Source organism: Curcuma longa, chromosome 13 (genome assembly GCF_044706935.1).
Source record: "Curcuma longa cultivar G26 ecotype Majalengka, Jawa Barat chromosome 13, ITB_CL_G26_1.1, whole genome shotgun sequence".
Classification (NCBI taxonomy): Eukaryota; Viridiplantae; Streptophyta; class Magnoliopsida; order Zingiberales; family Zingiberaceae; genus Curcuma; species Curcuma longa.
This window is the reverse complement of record NC_133873.1, coordinates 6075576-6088516: the sequence shown is the minus strand read 5'-3', so window position 1 is coordinate 6088516 and position 12941 is coordinate 6075576. Positions and strand designations below refer to the sequence as shown.

The 12941-nt window shown below is 37.9% G+C and overlaps 3 protein-coding genes and 1 pseudogene across 4 annotated transcripts; 1 reads left to right on the top strand and 3 right to left on the bottom strand.

Annotated features, from left to right (window-relative positions):
* Window positions 1-996: 996 nt before the first annotated feature.
* On the top strand, window positions 997-3295 carry LOC141844392 (mitochondrial inner membrane protease ATP23-like; annotated as a pseudogene).
* A 500-nt stretch (window positions 3296-3795) lies between these two features.
* Window positions 3796-8444, bottom strand: LOC141844585 (uncharacterized). 2 transcript variants are annotated; one of them, XM_074732630.1, is made up of 6 exons: window positions 8119-8444; window positions 7952-8049; window positions 6989-7234; window positions 5462-5510; window positions 5258-5388; window positions 3796-3971 (listed from the first exon to the last, which is right to left on the bottom strand). In XM_074732630.1, exons 1-5 carry the CDS (start codon window positions 8415-8417, stop codon window positions 5313-5315), a joined length of 768 nt encoding a protein of 255 aa, XP_074588731.1. In that variant the 5' UTR covers window positions 8418-8444; the 3' UTR covers window positions 3796-3971; window positions 5258-5312. The 2 variants fall into 2 exon arrangements, with proteins under 2 accessions (XP_074588731.1, XP_074588728.1); XM_074732627.1 differs by having other exon boundaries at window positions 5258-5510.
* A 1449-nt stretch (window positions 8445-9893) lies between these two features.
* LOC141844514 (uncharacterized) lies at window positions 9894-10696 on the bottom strand. Its single transcript, XM_074732547.1, has one exon. The coding sequence runs from the start codon at window positions 10619-10621 to the stop codon at window positions 10142-10144; it is 480 nt and encodes a 159-aa protein (XP_074588648.1). The 5' UTR covers window positions 10622-10696; the 3' UTR covers window positions 9894-10141.
* Window positions 10697-12199: 1503 nt separating this feature from the next.
* On the bottom strand, window positions 12200-12870 carry LOC141843845 (uncharacterized). Its single transcript, XM_074731864.1, has one exon. The coding sequence runs from the start codon at window positions 12868-12870 to the stop codon at window positions 12259-12261; it is 612 nt and encodes a 203-aa protein (XP_074587965.1). The 3' UTR covers window positions 12200-12258.
* Between the last annotated feature and the right edge of the window lie 71 nt (window positions 12871-12941).

Genomic DNA, 12941 nt, shown 5'->3' with positions numbered 1-12941 from the left:
GTTGATTTTTTATTGTGAAGGTAGGTAATCTTTCTTTTCTTTCTTTCACTTATCGAGTAAATCTAAAATATAATTTATATGTATTTAAAAGTTAATTTTTAAATTTACTTGAGTGCTTTACTAGTTAATTTTTAAAAATTTAAATAATCAATCTTTTTTATTTATTTACTTGAGTGTTTACTACTAGGAAACTTTCGTCGTACCACACTTCGTGGTGGCTCGATGTTATCATACTTAAATCATTTGTAAATAGACTTAAAAGATAATATTGACACCTCCATAAATGTAATATAATGGTAAAGCATTCAGATGAATAATTAAATTGTGCTTTAATATTTAAATGGTCAATAGTAAAAATCAAGGAGAGGATTGTCACCTTACTTTTTTAAAATTTTTATATATTATAAATATAAAAAAAAATAAATAAATGAACTTCATTCAACTAAATAGCAAGTTTGTTCATTGTACCAAAATGTGCTTGCGTTATATTGCCCTTTATCCATCTTTAAATTATATGGAGGGAATAAATGACAAGTTAGTTTATAAAAAATGATAAATCTTAATCCATTGACTATCTAAATTTAGTTTGTTCGGAAATTCATTATAGCAAAAGATAATTACACGCCTATCCTTTGATTGTGCAGTCATTTCTCTGCAGTCCGTCCTTAAGTTAAAATTAAATTGAAACAACCTGAATGGTAAATCACGAAGTTAACTTATAGTCGAATCGTCAAGAGGTTAGAGAATGATCTTTTTCTGCCTCAGTTTGTTAATGAACTATTCATTTACGGGCCTAGTTGCATAGGTTAAATTATCAATTTAATCACAAGTATTAAAAAAAAGCCGGACCTTGCCTATTATGTATTAACACCTTGTGATGGGCCGGACCTTAGGTAGGATACAAATGGATTTGGGCCCGGCCCATTAACATCCGTAGAGTTAATTAGAGACTGCAGTGGCATCGATGCAGAACAAAAGAACCCTGGCTCGTCGTCTGGCTTAATGGCGGAGGCGGCTCCCGATCCAGGGTCCCGGTGCGGCCGCCGGCGCGCCCATCCCGGACGCCGGGACGGGCGTCGAGACGTCGGTACGCGGCAGTGGCATGCCCTTCAGGGAATGCGTCGATCGGATCAACAAAAGCCTTGACCGTGCGAAGAAACAACCCTACGTCCTTTTTTTCCCCCTCCTCCTCGTTTTCCTGTTGAAATTCCCGGCGATTGATTTCTCGTGATGCTTTCGATTTGATCAGATCCCAAAGTGAGGTTCTTGAGGGAGCACATGCTGAAGGCCGGTTGCCCCGTCTGGGTGCGGCTCCTCATGCCATTGAATTGCAATAGCGAAGGTTTGTCCTACGCCGGCGGCTACGCTCGTGGCAAAGGGGTTTGTCTCCTCCTCCTACTGAATTCAATTTTTAGCGTGCCGGTTTTTGGCTTTTGTTGGAGATTTACCTTTGTCGATTGCAAATCATCAATCCCCTTAACATTTAATTCCTGCACACAAAATAAATGCCCATTTGATAGGAAGAAATTCTAGATGAGAGTTTTTTTGTTTTTTTTTTTGAGATTAGGCGATTGTTTATAGAACAACTGTAATCTCCCTTTGATGAGGAAAATTCATTGATTGGAAGGCATCTGGGCATAACTTGTTTTTGACTTGGTTGCTACTGTTGTTTGATTGCAAAATTTTTGTCAGATTACTGGTGACGGTTGATCATGAATACATTCGATAGCATGCTTTGTTGCTGAATTCATGTTCTTCACTTATATGCACAACTAGTGGTAAACAACTGAAATTCCAAGATATTTCAGAAAACAGAAGAAAAAAGATTCAGAAGCACCATGTTTATCATGTGCTGAACAGTTTAACCTTAAAAGAAAATCCAGAAGAAGATTGAAATTTGAAATAGCAAGCTGACTCAATCAGGATGATATGGAGTTACAGATGTAAAATAATAAGAATTTCAGAAACACAAACTTCCTTTGTGGATCTTGTCTACTGGTAGTCACAGTTCATATTTCTAAGTGTCATTGATCTTACAATCAAAATTATGGCTTCTATAATTGTACTCATTATTGACTTGTTTTTTCTTTTCTTCAATTTAGATAAGTGTTTGTTGCAATCATATGACATTCCAAGATGAAGTAAATCAAGTACTTATTCATGAGTTGATCCATGCTTATGATGATTGCCGTGCAAAGAACATCACCTGGTCAAATTGTGCTCATCATGCTTGCTCCGAGGTGAAGTAAATCGTCAATCTCATAAAAGTTCATAGTTATTTTTAGATAGTAGTTTCCATCATCTGCTGACCATCCAATTTAGTGTTTTGCCACCAATTTGACTGATACATAAGTTTCTTATTCATTCAGATTCGTGCAAATCATTTGAGCGGTGATTGCCACTACAAACGTGAATTGCTACGCGGATACACAAAACTACGAGGACATGAACAAGTGAGTTTCCTTACTCGAATTATTAGATAGTCAGAGCAAATTGCGCCGGTTGGTGATCTCATAGGCAGTAGGCTTATTATTTAAATTCTAGATATAAGGCAGGCAGTAGGCTTTGTCCTGTACAAAATTTAGGTGATATAGACTAAGTGTGATGAAACTAGTAAATTAGAAACATAATTTTATTTGCATCATTCTTATTCGTCAAGAAGAATTTAACTCCTAAAATGTTGAGAAATTATCTTCTCATCTTGCCTTACATTCATTGAGTCCTCCTTTCTAATGGGAATAAGAAAGTTAAGAAAGTCTTACATGCTTGAGATTTTACTGATGATGTTTAAGTTGATTGGGAAGGGAAAAAAATCATTAGAAACCAATATTTCTGTGGTGGAATGTGGTAATGGATTGGATATGAGTTTCTTAGAGAAGTATTTAAGGAAAGTGGGAAATAGCTTATTTATTTTCAATGTCGAATTGCTAGATGACCAGAACTATGATTGGATTATTATTATCATTATTATTATTAGTTTTTGCTAAATTTGGTGTGCTAAAAGGAATGCGTGAAGAGGCGGGCGTTAAAGTCACTCCAACTTAATCCAAATTGCTCTGGAGCAGCTGCTAAGGATGCCATCGAGGCTGTTTGGGATATATGCTACAACGATACATACCCTTTCGAGAGAGCTACATAGATTCATTTCAAACCACAAACCTCCCCAAAATATTCATTCCGGAGTCGGTTCCTTCGAGTGGTGATCAATCAGAGCGAGTGGTCTCTCAACAAAGAAATATTTTTGATAATGGTAGAACCTACTAATGTATCGTCTTTTGACAAATCGATACACTTCTAAGCATTCATAGCTTAAGTATCTGTTGCTTTATGGTGCTTACTTTAACAAAAATGAAATATGACATCCTAACAGTTCTACACGATTGGTCTCATAATCATCTATGAAGAAGTAAATTAAAAAGTTATAATCGATCATAACGAAGGACTTTTATGGTGCTTACAATACCTAGGGATCTATCTCCTCGTTAACGATTAATGAAGATAGATCAAGAGATGATTATTACATTTGGAGCTACACAACCAAGTAACACAAGAGTGATTAGGCACCGTAGGGCAAGTCGTAGTTCGTGTCTCTTTAAATAAAAGTGTTCGCGGAGCAAAGGGGATCTCACGATGAGGTATAGTGGTAAAATACTCAAAGGAATAATAAATAGGATCATGGAAGATTTTATACTAAAAGTTAAAATGATCAGAGAACAAGATAGAAGATTAATGACTATGAATAATTTTTTTTTATAAAAAAATAATTTATTTTCATATGAACTTGAGATGTTTAAAGAACATGCTAAACAATTTATGGGCTGAGAAAAACAAGCAAGTTAAGTACAAATTGAAGAAGAAAAAAAATATGAAACCAAAACAAAAAAAGAATAAAGCAAATAATAACCTCCGAGTCCATATGCATGTTTGAGAGCAACACCATTTGACACCTCTATTGTTCCCTTTGGATACATCTAGAGGCAAGAATAAAAGGGATATTACGACAAATCATGTAGCAAATTAATGTAAACATAAGCAATAAATTATGCAGGAAAATCTTTATAATGTTTTATGGCAGCATATAAACAATGATAGAGACAAAGAAAACAATAACATTAAGTAAGATGATCATACAAAAGATATAGCATATCACTTATGGTAATTAAACAAGTAATTAGCATAAAATAAATCATGCAAACCACTATGACATTCAATAGTTTTCAATACACGAAACAAAGAATAAAGAAGGTCAAAAGATTCTTCCTCAATGGAACTAATTTGTCTACCATCCACCAAATTCCTCAAGCTATTCACTAAACCAATACCGACAACTATTAGAATTTTCATCTTTCCCAGACTAACACCCCAAGATATGGTAATTGTTATTGTTAGGAAATATATAGATTTATTGCCACTAGAACACTTGGGATTTAAGATAAACCTGCCAAAATGTTAAAAGTTCGATCTTTAGTATGCAAACAAGAAAGAACAATTAATTATCTGATACTCTAGAAAGCTTATTAAATTCTAAATAGTAGCAATTGGACTTAACATGAAAAGCTTGACAATCTTTTACATTCCTAAAATTCATGACGATATTATTAGAGATCATGCATGATTGAGTTGATATTGGGTCAATCTGATATACCACTAAAAGGAGTATATGATTTTCAACCAGAAATATATAGCTCACTCACTATTTTGGAAGAGGTGATCAGGTCATCCTGACCTTTCAGTTGGATCTTCAATTCATAAAAACCAATTTGAAATATTGATCCATTACAACCTCATTCAGGTTACAACCCACCCACCCACCCTATCAATTCATCATTTAACTTGAATCATGTTGTGCAAATTAATAAGAACCAAAATGAGACGTTTGAAACTGAAGGAGCAATGTTAAAAAGCAACAGAGCCCACAGGGCACAATGACTATTTTCCTGTAAAACCTGAAAGATTGCAACTCATTGTGTAGCTTCTTTTTAACTTTTAGTTTGCCATACGTCAGTTAAATGTGCAAATGCAACAGGATTTAAAAGAAAAACCTGCAAACATATTCCAATATTCAAGCAGCCGGGTTGCTATGAATAAAGACTAATTGAGATGCTCTTTAAAACTGAAAAAATTAAGGTATGAATGAAAAGAAAATGACTAAAATGTGTGGCAAGCAGACCTAGACATTGGGCTGCAGAGATAAAAAATTTCTCCGAACATGTAGATTGGTTTCAAAACATGGGATAAATACTGGTATGGTACTTACTAATTTAGAAGATGGATAACCAGACATGTAGAATGTATCAAGTGGCTCATCGTGTTTAGCTGCCTTTCTTAATTTTCTTTTTCCTCGAAGCAAAGCTGCTTGGCCCAACAGCTATCGACATCCGTTTGGTCCTGCAAAGGCATTTGTTCCACAGGCAAGAAAAAATACCATAACCAAATTTTAAGGATCAGAAGAGACAAATACCGTATGGATAGCTCAGTATCGTCTGGATCGTCATTTTTGAATGGCCCATCTGATAAACAGCACAAGCATACAACAGTGAAATGAAATGATCATCCTCATTAACAGCTTCGAATATTAGCAAAACATGCTACAGTTTGTTTTATTCATTTTCCTATGTTTCTCCACTTGCATCATAAAGACAACTTGCAGAATAGGTATAAAGACAGTACTCAGAGTATGTAAGAAAAATAAAGACAAGTGTTGTTTCATTCTTGAACTTATTGAAGTTTGCAAGAAATCTATAGCTTCACTCAATTCTTCAACAAACAAGGCAGAAAGCGTCATAGGAAAATAAAGGAATTTTTTTCAACAAATATAGAGGAAAACAACATCATATATAGGTTTTTTTTGGGTCTTCTATGAGTTATTTTGGCATGCATCTGAATTGTTGATGATGATATATATGCTGATTGATATGTTATTTTGCATGATAATATATTGTCATTGTGATGGTGTTATTAGCATACTGTATACCATGTTATAGTTTTATATTATGGTTAATTTTGACACACACTAGAGATTTGGTGGTTAATGGCTCACATAGCAAAATAAACCTAATAGACCTAATAGATGATGTGGATCATTAGCAAAATTTCTCTTCTCAATTGTTCAATGACTGTGACACTCAGATATTTATACATGTTGATTTTCATATAGTGTAGTATTTATTCATATTCTATGTGGACTTTATCATTTCGTTGTATTACCTTGTTCGCCATTTTTCTTATCCTACTCAAGCCTCCCTACTGACCCTCTTCGCTTGCCAATCACTGGTTCCAAATATTTTCGTGTGTACTAGCTGGGCTCTCATGAGCACTTATAGATATCTTTGGATAAAATTGTTCATTTATTAAGTTTCAAGTTATATATATATATATATATATATATATATATATATAGTATGTAACTAATATGTTGAGATTGTAGAATAGAAAGATTATTGCTCTATTTGATGGGTTTTGTAAGAAATATCAATGCAGTCTGACTTTCATTGTTAAGTTGTGCTGGAGCAGAAAAGATAAACTACTATGATCTATCTTCACAAATGATATTCCACAAAAGGGGTGATGGCATTAACATAAACACTAAGCAACCTTGTCTCTTGTTTTTTGGTCAGAACTGTTAAATGTTTTGGGAAAAAAAGGAAAGAAACATACAACTAGTCCTACAAACCATGGCACTAAGGACCAACATGCAATAGTAAATTGCCAACACAAGTATTAAAATATGTGAGGCAGTGGAAAACAAGATAAGATAGTATAAGATACATGAGTGGTGATTTTTAGTAATAAGAGGGGAAAAAATGAAGCTAATAGCTTGATAGCGCCCAAACTCTTCAAGATTCATATAACTAGGATTAGTAGGCTTTTTCTTGTTTAAACATGACAAAGATAAGTGAAAAAGTTTTTTTTTAATTATCAAAAATATCATTCAAAGATAACCATAATCATTACGTCAACATAGCTTATGTAGACATCTTCATATTACCTAGTTCATTAACACCATCTCCTTCATGATTTGAATTTGCAAGAGAATCCCAGCAATTATTTCCATCATCAAAACCCAAATGACTTCCAATATGAGGGACCCATAAATTAGGCTCCACTATAACCATACTCTTCTTATTTGTCTGTCGCCCTTGTTTGGAAGAAATGTTCATATTTTGTTGCTTTTTCTGTTGTTTTGCATCTTTCTCCCCTTCTGCAGAAGCATGCTTCTCCATTTCTTTTTGTTCTACAACAAGGACAATACAATGAGTATTAAATGCTGGGAAAAGAACAATGAAGGCCATTTGTTGAATGCCTCTTGGTGGAAAAGAAGAAATCAATTCAACATACATGATGACTCAAAAATTGATTAAAAACAAAGGATAATAGGTTCGCAATGAAACCATGGGAATAGAAGGTTTTCAGTGCTCAAAGTACCTATATTATTTAATTTTACAGAAACAAACAATCTATAATGCATGGAGGAGTAGTGCTATCCTTTCACATCTTCATGGATTATCATTAAGCAACCCTGAAATAAGAATAGGAATCACCTTGAATTGGCTGGTTGTTTGAACAGCTTTTGAAAGTTTTAAATTTGTTTGTGAACAGAATGAATTCTGACCAATAAAGACCACAGCCTTGGTCATTAATCCATCAAACATACAGGTTCCTTCCAACTCACACTATACATGCCTTACTCCTCAGGCTTTGGACAGTCATTTGTTTCATTCTGATACTTTCATTTTTGCAGATTACATCTCACCAAAAAGTTCATAACTGAAGATCTCCGAGCAATGATAATGGAGATATTACGAACAGAACCAATTCTTGAATTCTTTTAAAAATGGGGAATACTCTGATTTGCACCATTAAAATTCCAAAAACTAGTTCCTACTCCAGAAAAAGGGAACACAGTATCTAAACAGAGCAATGTTTCTCCCAAGAGCATGTAAAAAATTACCTAACTTGTGGAGGAATTTCTTTCCACTGACGTGTTTCCAGATGTGTTCCTCGGTCTTGTTCACCGTATCTCCGGTCAGCTTGCACACCAACAGTGACCTGCAGCAAATCACCGTGATAAAACTCTTCCAAATAGAAAATAAAGTGCCGCCCTAGTTCAGTTACTACATCGAAGTCGGGTGGAGTTGGAAAGCGCCGAGGGGCGGCCTGTTCTGGGCCACCGCTGCGTCGATGAGTCCGAGGCGGCAAGCCTTGGTGCGGCCATAGGCGTCCTTGTCGTTGGCGCGCAACTCGTGCCCAGTCTCCAGGCAACGCAGCCTCCCTCCTCCCAAATCCAAGAAGGTCGGTTGGCCAAGGAAGAAGGCGCCCTCCTTATCCACCTCCATCTTATCCTCCTTGCAGCCGCCGCCCTTCTTCGCCTTCGACGAAGCGTTCTTCATGTCGGGGCCTGAGTCTAAGGACTGCATTCCTTCTTCTCCTTCGTGCTCTGCAATTCCCCCTCTTCCTCCGCCACGGCGACGGCTGCCGCCCAAGGATTTCTCGATTTGGGCTGCTTTAGGGTTTTCCGTACGGCCTGTGTGACAAGGATGGGCTGGTTTAGGGTTTCCGTACTGGGCTGGGTTGGGCTGGTACCGGATTATGGCCCAACCCGATAAGTAAAGGCAAATTAGAGAGATTTTCTGTAAGGTCTGGGTTGGGCTGGAACCGGTCCAACCCGGTAAGGAAAGGTAAGATGGCTAGACTCAGTCCAATCCGGTAAGGAAAGGTTGAACCGAATCGGCTCAACCTGGTAAGGAAAGGCAAGATGGCTCATGGCCTAGTCACCAACTTTGACTGATTCGTGTCGAAACACACATACCGATAAGACTAAGAGGGGTCTTGCTTTGAGACCGATATATAAGACGCGAAGTACTCGACAACATTGAGGTATTATTTGTTTAAATCGACATCCGAACTCGAAGCATTTCTAGGGTTGCCTCATTTTTCATGGTATGTTTCTCGCATAAGCTTTAAAAGTTGTTTCTTCAATAAATCCAAAAGGATGTTTAAGTTGGCCCGAATTGAATGACTAGATAGAGGTGGGAAGGGTGAATATGCCGAAGTTAACAAAAAGCAAGTAGACACATGAAATCAAAATGAAAGCATTCTATTACGATAACTTAACGAGTTTTAGAGATGAAAGTGGTAGTCCTACTCATCACATCTAGTGCGACTTCGAAGATACATTGTCATTCTATCTAAGAGCTTATAAAGTCACACATATAAGGCATGACTTTAATCATGCAATTGATGTAGATTGAGGAAGAGTAGTCGATAATTAAAACATTCAAGGTCATTGGATTCAAGTGGATCTCCAAAATTAAAAACATAAGAAGATGACACCATCGATCGATTGACATTAAGAACAACTATTTGTAAAAGGCTATAGTTGTCTAGATAGAGTTGATTACGAAGAAACCTTAGTGATACAACAATACTTGTTCCTTATGTTGATGATAGGGTGATAAGAGATGATACTTTGCGAGAATTGAAACTGTATGTCTAGTACCAACATCGAAGAGGAATATCGTACGATTACTACTTGAAGCGGTATGGCTAGTACCAAAGACATGAATGTACATCTCCCTTGCTATTTATCAAGTATCGAAGGAAGAAACCTTCAAGGATGAGGAGTACAAAAGACACGAATGCACATCTCCCCTTCAATCTCCATTTTCGTTGGTATCGATCACCATCTCACTCGGTTTCGACTAGTAGACATGTTCTCTAGTCCACCAAGTGTCGAAGGAAGAAGAAGGATCGAAGAGAAATTGTTAGCCCGAATTTGTTAAAATAGTTTGTTTACTGTTTATATATATATAGTAAAAAACATTTGCATATACACACAAAATTTAGATTTTATACCAAGTAAAGCATAGTATATTCTCTGCGACTCCCTCTGAGCAACCCTCTCTCCTACCAAATCTTTCACCAACAGTTTCATGCGACATTCGATTTGTAGATCACTCTCTTTTGAACTCCTTTCGTGTCGGAACAGTTCGAATCTAGCGATGATAAGTGATAGATTGATAGATAGATCGGGTCAAAGCGTTGACTCCGTTTCATCTTGGGGGAAATAGTCAACCATGAAGGAACAAACAGCAAGGCAAAGAAGAAGAACTACAGAAAAACAGAGAGCTGTGGTTAAAATCTATAGGTGGTGATCCGCTGCGGCGGCGGTGGCGGCGGCAGCGCCTCTGCTGCTGTTGTGGAGGAGGGCGAAGAAGCTGGCGGCGGCGCAGACGCCGGCGACGAGATTGCCCTCGCGGAGGAGGATCTTGACGGCGACGGAGGAGATGTCGGCGGTGACGCGGCGGCCCTCCATGACGAGGGCCCGGCGGGGCTTCCCGGCGAAGGCGAGCAGGACGAGGACGGTGATCCAGGTGACGAGCGTGGCGGGGACGGCGACGGCGAGGGCGGCGCCCATGGAGAGGAGGCCGAAGACGGCGCCGTAGAGGACGGAGGCGTAGAGGGCGGGCCAGGGGGAGGCGGCCGGGGCGGCGGCGTACCAGGAGCGGATGGAGAGGAGGAGCGACCAGGAGGAGGAGAGCAGGAGGGCGTAGACGAGCAGGAAGAAGCAGACCCAGGTGCGGCGCTTGCTCAGCGCCGCCATCAGCAGAGACGTTGCCATGGCGAGCTCGATCGGTGGCGCCGCTGCGCTGAGTGAAGATCTCTCTCACTTTACTCTTTTCTCTCTTCTTCCTCTTCTTCTTCTTCTTCTCTCCATTTCCACCCTTTTTTTTCTTTTTCTTTTTTCTTTTTTTTTAAAAAAAAATAAATTTTTTTACCTTGAAATTTAATTTTAATAATTTATTTTATGTTTACTAATAAATTAGGGAGAAGGAAGTGCCCAGCTGAGTACCACGGCCGCTGCCCTGCTGTTTACATCGACGGACAGTATTTTGAGAACCGAACCGCGTGCTGAACCGGGTTTATTATTTTTGAGTTTATAATCAAATGGACTACCCATGTTTCAGCCAAATATAACCCCTTGTTATTGCTACAATGATGCAACGGTAAGATGCTCAGTAGTTTATCAAATACTTACCGTTATGGATCATAAAATTGTGTACGCTTCTGAATTTATCTTGGTGGTCGATAAATTTTTTTTTAATTATTATCATTTTACCCTGAATTAGAAACACATGATTATATTTTATTAATGTTGAAACTTTATTAGTAAAGTCATGAGAATTTGAAAAAAAAATTATATGAGATTTTGATGATTTTTAAATTCTAAAAAAATGAAAAAGCTTTAAATTGATAGTTTATAAAGAAATAGAAAATATTTGAGAAGAAAGCAATGATTAAATCTTTATTTGGTGGGCTTATATTTGAATTAACATAAATAATAATTGATATTAAGGAATTAAATCTCAATTAAATAATCTAATAAAGTGATTTAATATTTGTAGCATGAAGGGGGTTTAGATATTGGACATGGATTCAATGTATAAAATCTATTAATTGTTGGGTTGCAAGGGTGCAAACATAGTCCCACATCTAAAATACATGGGAAAGATCATGGGTTTAAAAAGATGGAAAGTATCTCCATTGGCATGAGGCCTTTTGGGGAGAGCTCAAGAACAAAACCATGAGAGCGTAGGCCCAAAGTGGACAATATCATGCCATTGTGGAGATACGGACATCCTTTTGGACCCAACAATTGGTATCAGAGTGAGATCGCTCTTCACCGGACTAACCGCCGGATGAGCCATGATCCAGATCTAACCATGTGGGGACTCTCTGGAAAAACAAAGGAAGTAGGGGAGGCTCGGACCATGGGACATGCAGCCGGACCATGAGGGACTCTCTGCAAACATAGTCATTGTGGAGATACAGACATCCTTTTGGACCCAACAATAATTTGGTTCATGATCCTTGCAGGAACATTTGATTTGGGCATTATCTTAATGAATATTTGACTCTTCTTCTTCCTCTTCTCTTCCCTATTGAGGACTTTTGTGGTTGTTCATTCCTGTAGAAGACTTCTATTGTACTACATGAATCTTTGAAAATAAAGACGCAATGATATTGACTCTCGATTCACATCTGCCTTATTGATAGATGATAACTAGATTCTTTTCTGAGTTTGATATATCATTAAATGCTTTCATAAATGACCAAAGTGTTTTTTTTTTTAATTACAAACTCAATTTTCAAAACTCTAACTGAGTTCTTCCTCGAATCAAATCGAGAAAGTTGAAAACATAGGTATAATAGTATCCACATTACGACATACATGCACTTTGCTCGCGCCAATTGCACTCAAAAACTGAGATCGTTGCAAAAAGAGGTAGAGTAGATGGGAGAATTGTTCATGTGATTCGATCTTTTCTTCGAGAAAATGTCTATGATAAGAGGAATCATAGGCTTCTTCTTTTTCGGCGCTTTCATCTTCCTCCATCGATCAAAGACATCGTCTTCCAAATCCCGTAGGTTGAATGTTCGAGCTAGAGTTGGCAAGTACTCTATGTTCTCGAACTTCTCCTCGTGCCATCGTTCACTTCGAACCCCTCTAGGACTCTCCCTTGCTCTAGCTTCCTCAACCACTATGGACTCGGGAACATTCTTCATAAGTTGTGCTTTGAGAGCGGCAATGATCACCTCGGTCTTAGCCTCCCTCTCCTTTAACCATAGCAACTCGCGCTTTGTCTCCTTCAATTCTTTCTCTAGACTCCTAAGTGAGTCGAAGATTACGACTTCATCATCTCTCTCGTGGAGGAAACGAGTGACAGAAGAGGAGGAAGAGGAATCACTCGTTTGGAGACGAGGATTTCCAACGAGGATTCGGCCTCCCAAGACTGAAACTGCCTCCTTGACGGAGCAAAAGGCCGAACAAGTATCCACCTCCGATCGCTCCGAAGCCATGGCAGTCATAGGAAGGTTGAATCTTCCAAGCAAGCAACATGCTGTCCCTTTATTGGGGGATGAAGATATGTATGGTAGCT

Bases quoted from the DNA above. Each gene is read 5' to 3' on its own strand.
- LOC141844585 (XM_074732627.1), bottom strand. From the start codon at position 8,417: ATGCAGTCCTTAGACTCAGGCCCCGACATGAAGAACGCTTCGTCGAAG. The intron at 8,050-8,118 runs GTAGTAACTGAA...GATTTGCTGCAG, and splicing joins CAACTCCACCCGACTTCGAT to GTCACTGTTGGTGTGCAAGC. The intron at 7,235-7,951 runs GTAATTTTTTAC...TCCTTGTTGTAG, and splicing joins GAAATTCCTCCACAAGTTAG to AACAAAAAGAAATGGAGAAG.
- LOC141843845 (XM_074731864.1), bottom strand. From the start codon at position 12,870: ATGACTGCCATGGCTTCGGAGCGATCGGAGGTGGATACTTGTTCGGCC.
- LOC141844514 (XM_074732547.1), bottom strand. From the start codon at position 10,621: ATGGCAACGTCTCTGCTGATGGCGGCGCTGAGCAAGCGCCGCACCTGG.